Source organism: Phodopus roborovskii, unplaced genomic scaffold (genome assembly GCF_943737965.1).
Source record: "Phodopus roborovskii unplaced genomic scaffold, PHOROB, whole genome shotgun sequence".
Lineage (NCBI taxonomy): Eukaryota > Metazoa > Chordata > Mammalia > Rodentia > Cricetidae > Phodopus > Phodopus roborovskii.
This window is the reverse complement of record NW_026126480.1, coordinates 11520933-11532020: the sequence shown is the minus strand read 5'-3', so window position 1 is coordinate 11532020 and position 11088 is coordinate 11520933. Positions and strand designations below refer to the sequence as shown.

Here is an 11088-nt window from a genome sequence, read left to right as displayed (position 1 = left end):
CAGCATGGTTGCCATATCAATAATGAGCCTGTGGCTGCTCAGCTCTTAGAACTTAGCAAGCACTAATCCATCCATCCATCAACTCATCCCAGCCTTGATAGCTCTAGAGAGGCATTTCACAGACAAGAGCATGCAGGATCAGAGAGGTCAATCAACAGGCTCCAGGTCACCCAGAGAAGGCCTCTCTGGAGAGAGGATTCTGCCTCTTGGAGAGAGAGACTATCCACTCTCTAGGGAGATGGAGCACAATGATGATGCTCTGTGTGGTCCTGCAAGGAGGTTTGTTTGTTTGTTTGTTTGTTTATTTGCTGCAGGAAGGACACTGACCCTCAGAGCATTATTGCTGGGTCAGGTTTGAAACATCCAGTGCCTAAAATGCATTAGATGACTAAACTGCTCTCTGGGAAACCAGCCTGCCACTTCCAGAGGAAGATGAGGTTTGTAGCCCAACATGGAGGCAGTGGGACCCAGGGGAAGTCTGCTGAGACATAGAACCTGGAGTGAGTGACATTCCCATAGTCTAGGCAGTGCTGGGGTGGGGGGCAGAGTTCAGGTGAGCTAAGCATCCTCTGTAAGTACAAGTGGCTGAGCAGATTGGAAGTGCCAGGGGCAGGGCTGAGTTAAGGGAAGGATCGTGGCACAGACCCTCCTAGAGCCCCCTTCATCCAGCTGGCCTGCAGACCATGATGTCCTGAAAATGACACCTCATCAGGATAGAGCGGGCCAGCAAAAGGGGAGGCCCTGACTCTTAGCGGGATGGAGGCTGTTTCTCCTCTATGGGCCAGGGAGAAGTAGACAGTCACTCCAGGGCTCACTGCACTCCCAATCTGAAGAAGGGACATTGAGTTAAATGAGCTCTTTATTCCTTCCAACACTGACCTCGATGCAGCACACCTACCTTTGATGCCCTTACTCAAAGCCTGTCTCCTGCTGTAGAGAAACTAGGGTATGTGTGTATGTGGTGGGGGTTGACTGAGTAAGTTACCTTTCTGAGTGGCAGTGTCCTTCCCTGAACAGGGCTAATGAGCCACACAAAGAGCAGGTCTATATAGCCGCATCTAAGGCTGGGAAAGCCCAGGCTTACTGAAGACCCTCATTTGCCACCCAGCTAGGCTACAGTTCATTTATAGATATCCGCTCCCTGACTGGCAGGCCAGAGGGAAGTGAGAATGAAGATGCTGAAGGTGCAGTTTGGGGTGTTTTGGGGGAGGGCGCCTCTAACTATTCCTCCCCTTCTTTATCTTCTGAGCAAGGTCACAGTGACCATCAGGACCTTCCTGGTGGGTTGAGGCTTTGATTACTTAACAGATGGTAAGACTGGGTCCTAAGGAGTAGAGGATTTGCCCAGCATCCCAGAACAGGGTTGTGACAAAGCTCGGACCAGACCAGAGCTCAGTAATCTGGTTCCCTGCATCCTTCTCGTGTACCATGAAGCAGATGGTTTCACAGATGAAGTCTCCTGTTGTGTCAGGTTTACAGAAAGACCTGTCTCTACATGGGCTACTCAGAGAGAAAGGCTCAGGTTCTGCCAACAGCTCGGGGTTTACAGCAGCATCCGGCTTGGCATGAACCACGGGACTTTGAGAACGTCAAGGACCCTAGGAGCTACAGAGTTTTGCAAACCATGCCAACAGCAGGAGAGGACGCTAAAAAAGGCATCAAGTTTCACAAACAATGGGAGTCTGCAGATGGTGTTTTGGGATCTGCACACCTAGTGCGGCTGTGCAAAAAGCACGGGTGGCAGCAAACACCAGCGCCCCCAAGTACTCGAAGCCAGGGAGCAAGGCAGTATCATGAAGTCTGGAGCGCCTGTAGATGGATCCTACCAAACTATTAGTTCAGGAGCTGGTCTGAAGGCTTCTTAGCTCAGGCTTCATAAGCTCGTGTACGTCCCTGACCTTTTCTCCAGTTAAGCACACCTGGATTCAGGAATTTTCTGGTTCCATATAGAGAACCTCTGAGGCTAAGCTGGTGGTAAGAGAGTTTCTAGAAGTCTAAAGGGACCTTCCTTCTTGCAATTGTGCACCTATGACTTGGAATCTAGAGGGTTCCCTGCTCTGCCAGTCTCTAGGAAGACTCAGCGCTGACTGTGGAGTGAAGGGCTGAGAGCCCAGATCTAATGTGTCTCCCCAAGCAGGACCAAAGCCTGCTCTTTCTATCAGTCCAAGACAACTGCTGGCCCTTCCTACACTGCCATGTGCTCACTTGGCTGGTCCTTCAGGGACTCCATCATTCTAAAGGTGCTGGACATTCGCTGAGTGTCTACTAGGTGCCAGGCAGATCTGTATTTCACATAGCCCTGTTCTCTATGGCCAAGAGGACTAAAGCAAGTTTCTCTATCATTGCAGAGGAAGCTAGACTCTAAGCCCACATCCCCATTGTATGCAAAGGTCCTTGTCTAGAGATGGCCCTGGGCTCATTTCCATATCTTGAATCTAGGCAGATAATTTTCTCCTGAGAAGACAGCCTGGGTTGAAGGAGATAAAGCCTGGTTCTAGCATCGGAGGGCCAGAACATGCTACCTCAACTAGTGGGGTGCTCTATGGCAAGTGACTGCGATTCTGTGACTCATCTGTGAAGTGGGGGGCTCCCAGACTGCTGGATGAAAGGGACCTTAGGGAGCCTCACTTGCAGGCTCTGCTACATAAACCAACTTTTGTCTCCTCAGCCTGGTAAAGGCCCCACCTCTTGCCACACCTTCCAGCCTCTGGCCTTCATGCTTAGCTTCTTTATATATTTATTGCCTCACTATTCAAGTCAGCCAGCCCTGCAAAGGAGAAATTTGGTCTTGTTCAGATGAGGTTACTGGCATTCAGAGAGGTGCAGGGACTTGCCTGTGACGCCTTGTCTCTTGACTAGGGCCAGCACTGGGATGGGACCATTCCTTCAGCTGTCTGCAAGGCCTCCTCGTCCGGACAGCTCTAAGAACTTCACATTTATCCATCTGTCTTGCTTCCTTTTTTCTCACTTCCTTCTTCCCTCCATCAGGCTATGCCTGATGGAGCTTTGGGGGACCATGATGCTTGGGGGAGGGGCAGTTGTTTGTTAATCTGAATCCTTGGGGCAGATGGGAAGGGGCAGCTGTTAGTGAGGGATGAGGGGGACAGGGGACAGGAGTGTAGTAAAGGAGGACCAAGACTCGGTGGGGAAGCAAAGGCTTGTTTCACAGCAAGGGAGACAGGGAGACAGCAGCCCCACAAGAAAGCAGGCTCAGACTGCAGCAAAGAGACTGAATGTTCTGGAATATTTGTCTCCTGAATGGACTTAAGAAGAGCCATCAACAGCTTCTCTTGCTTCTGCTGCTAACACAAGGGAACTATCCAAAGGGCAAGAGCTAGGAAGTAACCCACACAAAGTCTAAGGGTGGGAGCAGCTTCCCGCCAGCATGGGGGCTGGACCTAAATAAGCACGCCTCCTTTACAACTCTGGCTGGCCCTGGGCTGTCCCAAGCCAGAGATCAGAAGAATTCATGGAGCTAAAGAAGCAGACACAGCAAGGGTCAGGGCTGAGAGCCAAAGGAACAAGTGCCCAGCACTCTCAAGAAGGGCTCAGAGTGAGCTGGGTCTCTAACACCTCTGCCTTGAGGGCAGCTGCTGTCCGGTGTGGTCAAAGAACTAGCCTAGTGAGGGACAGTCCTGTGTAGATGTTTCCTGCTGCTGCTCTGGGAGGTTATCTCCAGGAGGCGACTGACAGGCTCATTTCCTCTTTGCTGAGCTCCAGGTTGAAGTAGAGGCCACAACTCTCTGCATTCCCCCAGCCATGGGGCCTAGAATAGGTAAGTGCAGGTGAAGGGAGGGAGGGAGGGAGAGGAAGGAGCCTGACTGCTCATCAGCTACACAAAGGGTGCCTCTGCTGAGGAGACAGGTTCAGCTCTACACTGAGCTAGCCACTGGTCTAGGGAACACAGGGAAGTACATGAGTGAATGAGAGGGGCAGAAAGGGAAGCCATTTATTCAGTTGTAGGCAGGGAGCCCAGCCAAACCGCCCTGGTGAGCTAGAGACCTGAGACCTGCCCAGCCACCATCAAGCTAATCCCCCAGTAGGAGAGAGACAATGCAGAGATGAATGAGTGAGGTAGAGAACCACAGAGAGAGGGTGGGTGCACAGAGACACGGGGACCAACAGGTATCAGCAGAACTAAGGGCTAGACTGGGGGTGTGGCCATGGTGAAGATCCAGAGGGACAGAAAAGCAAGAGACTGTGAGTGTGAACCAGAAAGGCAGAAACCACCAGACCACAGGGACAGATGACCGAGGGGACTGACGGGCAGATGCTAGGTATAGTCCACAGGATCCACACAGAGGAGAGAGAAGACCCACATACACTTACCTGGGTAGATGACAGTGGAGTATGAGGAGGCTAGAGGGAAAACATCTGGAAGCTTCCAGAAACCAAGCATAATGAAAGCACCAAGTGCACAGGGCAGAGTGACAGACCTACCTGTGACAGCAAGGGAACAAAGGGTCTTTACACAGGGTGGCTGGGCTCCATGTCCTGTGGTAAGTAAGGCTTGGGCTCCCTGCAGCTGCCTGCCAGCTGCAGTGTGGGCCTCACACCCCTTCAGGCAAGGCCAGGCTTGCTCCCAGGCTTCAGTCAAACAGACTCTGCAGTGTGACAGACACAGCTTGGGGATCCTGGCACACCAGGAAGGGTGGGGATGGGTGCTTCCTCTCAGGAGACCTCATAGGATTGGGGGTGGGGGTGAGGTCAGGTTTGAGGGAGTGGGGTTTGTTTTTGTTTTGGTAATACAGGATTTTGCTTGTAGCCCAGGCTCACCTCCAACATGTCGTCCTCTGGCCTCTGCCTCCAGTGTGCAGGGATCACAGGTGGGCACCACTGAACCTGGTTTCAGTGGGTTCATGGGCCATTGACTAATACAATTCCCATTCATCTTCTCAGCATGAGTGGTGAGGGGGGATTGGAAAGCTGTGGCATGGAAAGAATTAGAACCCTTAGTGCTACAGCCACCTCCCCTCCCTATAAACGCTCGGCTCTGTGTCCTGTGACTGATCCCTGACACACATGTAACAGGAAGCCATCCCAAGTCCTCCCATTAAGTCACCAGAAGTCACATCCAGCTGTGCTTCCTCAGCTTCCTTCTGGGCTACGGCCAGGCTCAGATTGAAGGGATGCAGATGACAGTCTTCGGAGAGGCCAGGGCCAGCTGTCCCATCTGGGGCAGACATATGTATCTCCCACAGAGAGAACCTGCCAACTTGCATGTGCAGCAGGCAGCATTCTCCTGTCCATGTAGGTAGGAAGCTAATATCCCCACACTGTCCCCATGGTGAAGTTCAGGGAAACCACTCTCAGGCCTCTGAACCCTTTCTCAGAGAGTCCCTGCCCACACAGAGCCTTGGGAAAGTTGACACTTCCAACACTTCCTAATGAAGTGTGCCTGGAGGCCTCCCTCCAAGCTAGAGGAAGCCTCCTCTGTTAGCCTCCACTACACAACCAACACATATGCGCGCGTGTGCGCGCACGATCGCATACCTCTCAATTCATCTTTCCTCACTCGAAGTGCGGCTGCTGTTGCTTGTTCTCTGTGGCCTTCCATGTTCAAATGAGGTCTTCCCGGAACAGATAGGGGAGTTGATGGACAATCTCACATTTAAATCCCCGCTCTGCCCATGGACAATATGAGAACTCAATGAAACTTTGCTCTATTTTAATAGGTGAGGAAGTAGATACTCAGAGAGGGCAAGTGACGGCCCAAGATCACCTAGTAGCTAATCAGCAGAACACCGATCTCCCTAATATTGAGGCCCTCTTCTCCGTCACTTGCCTGGGCCTTTCTCTTTCTTCCTCACTCCACACCGGCAAACTCTGGCTTGTATTGTATACTGCTCCACTGGCTCCTCACAAAACAAATTATTTTCTGGGTGCCACTGACTGGGGAACAGACATGATGGGGTATGTGTGTTATTTCACTCATGACTGGCCTAGAAAGTGCCAGGTGGTGAGCTAGCCTTGACCTTAACATGGGTACCAAGTAGTCAGTCAGTGCCCAGTCTCCCCTTCCCCCCACCTTTCAGGGACTATTTGTCTATGTTCACAGTGGGTGGCAGGTATAGCCCCTTGGTCCCGTTTGTTTATAAGCTTGTTCTGTGGAGGGGGCAGCAGAGCAGAGCCTGACTGGAAACCTTTACATCAGTGTGGGTAGTTGAAGCATGGGGAGCCATGAGAATGGTGTTGTTCCCCCTCAAGCTGCAGCCAAGGCCTAGCAATTAATTGCTCTGGAGAGCTAAGGAAGGAGCCTACCCCAGTGGACTGGGAGAGGAGGCTTGCTACCATTCACTCCTGAGCCCGTGGTCCCAGCAGGGACTGGACTGAGCTGAGCTGAGAGGATTGCTCAGTGAGTAAACAGTTCTGTGTCCTGGGTCCCAGCTCTGTGATGTCCATGAGCCAGAAACACAAACCACAAAAACAAAAATGCCAAAGCTTTCAATGCCTGTGGCACAGGCCTGTCATCCTGCTACCCCAGAGGCTGAGTCAGGAAGATTGAAAGTTCAAAGTCAGCCTGGTGAACTATGTCAGGGTAGAGCATGTGCCTAGCAGGCGTGAGGCCCTAAGTTCAGTGCCCAGGGTCACAGAAAAGATAAAGAGAAAAGAACACCGGGGAAAGAGAGGTCAATCCTCATGGAAGAGGATATAAAACTAATTGTTTTTCTAATTTCAACTGTCATATTTTTCTTCTTTTTGTGGTAGATAAGCGCATTAAAGTGTAATTGATAGTAAAAGTGTAGAACCCTGAGCAAAGCTCCATGCTTCTGAGTGACTCACTTCAAACTATAGAGAAGTTCACTGAGATGTACAGTTTGGGACAGCAAGCATCTGAGTGGCTGTTTTAAACCGTGTGATGCTTTTATTTGTAATCTCATTACAATAAAGTGATTTTAGTTTGAAAATAATACTGAAAAGAAAAGAAAAAGCCAAAGTTTGAAATAGGAAAACAAAACCAAAAACAAAAAAGCAGTCGGCCAGCAGCTGGGAGGAGTAGTCATCCTCCAGAAGGGGAGGAGGGCAGGAGTCTAGGGGAGGGAGTACCAACAAGGCCTGAACAGAATGTAGATTCTAGGAGGGTAAATGGACTGGGCATGTTTGTGGGCTCAGGGAGCAATCAGATAAGAGACGAGGTCACTGGGAGCTATCTTAGAAAATTAAACAAAACCAACCAGGGCTCTGACACAAGAGCTCATACGAGAGTTGTCATAGAAACTCTCTTAGAAGCCAATTGGGGCTGTAGAAGACATGAGGAGAGTGGCCATGCTTCAGTGATTTGTGTCCTAGGAAAGCTCACAAGAGCCCTCCTAGTGTGTCAAAGTTGTGAGTCCAAATCAGACTTCTGTCCAGTTTACAAATGAGGAAAACAAAGCCTGGGAGGAGCCAGCAACGTGCCTCAGGTCACACATCTGGTCAGAGGTAGAGAGAGCCAGGGACACCCAAGGGCCCTCTGGAGTCTGGACTCTTGGTGGCTACCCTTTCTCTTCAGAAACACACCAAAGTCTCCCAAGGTTCTGCCTGGTGTCCATTGGGATGACCTTATGTGTGGCAGCCGAGCCTAACCTGACCCTCAGACTCGTGTGTGATGCAAGAATGAGTGAATAGATGTCTTGGGAGATCAGCTCAAGCACTGAGAGTGACTGATGAGCTCCCCATGTGAAGGGAGCCAATAGCATCTTGTTTAGATTTAAGGACACTGCTTGCTTCCCCATTGGTTCAAGATCCCCCCCCACAAGCTCTAGGCTCTAAAGGTCATCATAGGTTTAGATGGGGTAGTCAGGGCCAGAACCGGGAACAGAAAGTCCCAGCACAGGGCCCCTGACCCAACTTGGAAACCACCAGAGTGCCTGCTCCCCACCCCATCCTGATAGAGCTCCCTCAAAAAAACAGCAGCTAGACCTCGAGATCCTTTCCTTGTTCACAGGCCACCCAAGGGTCCTTCCAGAAGGAATTTCCCAAAAATGACAGCCAAACCCAATTCCTGTCTGGAGACTCCCTCCCCATTTTCTGCCTTTGACTCTTCCTCCTTCACAGTCCTGAGCTGCGTCACATTGTAACTGGTGCTTCAGGCCCCATAGTCACCTTGTGTAACCCTGGACACCCCCCACCTATGTCCCAGGCTCCAGTTGTCAGCGGTCTCATTCAGGTGAACTCAACTCAACAAGCTTACTCTTCAGTTAGGCTGGGGCTGAGAGATGAGATGTGATAGGCTGGGGGAGAAAAGCCAGTCAGTCAAGGGCATGGCATTTATGAAGGCTGAGGGCAGCATCTGGTCAATGTGGGGAATGGCAGGAGTCTATTGGGGCTAGACAATCATGTTCTATAGGAATGGGTAGATGAAGCCTGAGGCTCTCAGGGGCCGTGAACTTGAGATTGGGATGACTCAACCACTCTCCACTACCTGGATGCTATCCTTCCCAGGCTCAGACACGGTGCCTTTAGTAGCTTTTCCAGTGATACTAATCCACTATCTTGAAAGGTGGAACTGTGGTGGAAGGTCCTTTTCTTTCTGCTTTTAGCTGGGGCACAGGATAGAGCACATGACTCTCAGACCCCCAAATGTGTCTTCAGCTCACGCCTTTTACCTGGAGGCATGATCTCCTAGGGAAATACCCCTCCTCAGGTGGCTGTGCTACTCACCCAACCTTATGTCTGGTGCTGAGAACAGTCATTCTATCTTCCCAGCTCTCAGCGACCAAGCTCACCACAGCAATATACCAAGACAGGCATCTGAGCTTCCCCAGCTTGTCCCATCACTAGGTCCATCCAATCTCTAGCCTCACACCTCTTCTGTACTCCAGCCTTGCCATATTTTTTCCCTATCAACTGTTCTATGTTTACACTACTGCTTTTTTTCAGTTTCTTCTTCTGAGAAGCCTTCCAGCACCTTCCATGACAGGCTAAAACTTCTCTGCTGTTTCCATATCCTTGACAAGCCTGATGTTATAGCACTGGACATCTGCCCCTGAGTCTGTTTGAGGTTCTTTAGTAGTAGTGGTGGTGGTGGTGGTAGAAGATCTAGTATGTGCATATGTGTGTGTGCGTGTATGCACACGCGTAAGTGCATAAGTGCCCGTGTGCTTGTGTGCACATACCACAATACACTTGACAGTTTACTTGTGGAAGTCAGAGAACAATTTAAGGAGTCTATTTTATCCTTCCAGCATGTGCATTGTGGAGGCAAATGCCTCTCCCAAATCTTTACTCTCACTCCTAGAACCAGCAGAACGCCCTCTCTGTGCCTGCCACGGTGATTCTGGATACTTTCTGGGTTCCTTTGGCCTGTTTTTCCACCTTCAAAGTGATTTACCTAACCCAGGGATCATGTCCAGGTCCAGTGTTGCTACAGAAGGAAGACAGAGAATCCCACAGGCAGGTGAAAGGGGCCCCGGAAATGGCCCATGGCCACCCCCACTGAGACTCCAGCAGGGTGAGCTGCTCTGAGCAGACAGCGCCATAGACCCTGAGTCCTCTCAGAGGCACTGCGTGCCAGATCTGCTGATCTTTCAAGACAAACAAAAATCTGCTGTTTGATGTGAAATTTCCTGATTTAAAAAAAAAAAAAATGCTGGCAACTAATTTAAAAACAGTCAGCAAGCCAGCATTTTGCAGGCTTCAAAACAAGTCCTGAAGAGCCTTTAGGCAGGACCAGCCCAGAGGACGCCATCTGCCTCAAGGGACAAGGCTAAGAAGAGGCCTTGGGCTATGGTTTCCCAGTCACAACCTCTGCCTTGTTTTCTGTGTGCTGTGTGGGTGGGTGTGGTGTTTCTTCTTGTACACCAAAGTTAGAGAGAGAGAGAGAGGGAAAGAGAGAGAGAGAGAGGGAAAGAGGGAGAGAGAGAAAAAGAGAGAGGGAGGGAGGGAGGGAGGGAGAGAGGGAGGGAGGGGAGAGGGAGGGAGGGAGGGAGGGAGGTAAGCCCTGAAATAGAGCTGAAGAGGGCAGAACCTTGAGGGAGAGGCAGTGAGGAGACTGGATGGTGGGGAGGGGCAAGCAGCTGTGGGGGAGGGGCTTCCAGTGGGGTCTGTACTGCTTCCTGGGTCAGATGGAAGGGAGTGAGTTGAACCTTCCAGAAGGAAAACAAGTTATTCTGAGGCCTGGTGGCCAGACTTGCAAACAAACTAACTGTTGAGTTTGGGGCCAAAGCAGACAAAGCTGGCCTCAGTGAGTCTTCCTGAAGTTGTCCAAACACCTTATCCCACACAGCCTCCTAGAGAGCGGGAAGCAAGGTTCGCTATTCTTATGTTACTGATCATCAGCCAAAAAGTACCCAGATCTGCATGGTTCTAGGTTTTGCTTTCTGTAAGGTGTTGGCTAGAATATTCTATAGAGAATATCATGCCTGATCCAGATTCTGCCTTGGCATTTCTTGGCAACTGATGCTGTAGTTCTCGAGAAGGTTCCAACCCAGGCTTTGGTATTGGGTCCCTGAACTGGGGCACTTTCAACTTTCTCTCCACTTTTCCTTTCCTAGCCTTGTCAGGCCTCAGAAAGAAACCCTTAACTGACCAGTGAGCTGACTGACAAGCTACAGAATGGGCTTGTCGAGTAACAGATGACAACACAGCCACCTTTGACAACTCACAGATGGGAAGTTGGGCCAGAATAAGAAGTAAGCACCAAGGCCATCAGTGCAGAGCTGGTGATTGACATCAGGAGCCTTGGAGTCAGACAGATGTGGGCTCACATCCGAATCAACATTCACCGGCCCTGGCATCCTGGGTGCCACTTCTTCTCCAAGCCTATTTGCCCACAGGCATCCCAAGCCCTGGTGACATACTCTGAGCTTGTGAGGATATGTGCATGCCCAACAGAGCCTTGCATTTGGTGGTGTTCATTCTGCAGTAGCCCCTGCTTCGCCACAGATCAAGAGGGCACATACTAGCTAGGTATGGTGATGTGTCTTTAATCACAGGCTCAGGAAGCAGGACCTGCAGATCCCTATGAGCTTGAGACCAGTCTAGCCTACATAGTGAATTTTAGTTCAGACAGGTCTACACAGTGAGAGCATGTCTCAAAATAAAGAGAGAGAGAAGGGTAGGAAGGAACGGAGGGAGGGAGGGGGAGGGAGGGAAGGAAGGAGGGAG

At 50.7% G+C, this 11088-nt stretch overlaps 1 protein-coding gene across 1 annotated transcript in view; it reads left to right on the top strand.

The window, feature by feature from the left end:
• Positions 1 to 3482: 3482 nt before the first annotated feature.
• Slco2b1 (solute carrier organic anion transporter family member 2B1) overlaps positions 3483 to 11088 on the top strand; it is a 47141-nt gene continuing 39535 nt past the window's right edge. The window contains exon 1 of the mRNA XM_051192337.1: positions 3483 to 3775. Within this exon, the coding sequence (XP_051048294.1) occupies positions 3760 to 3775 (16 nt within the window). The 5' untranslated portion in view covers positions 3483 to 3759. The remainder of the gene's footprint in view (positions 3776 to 11088) is intronic.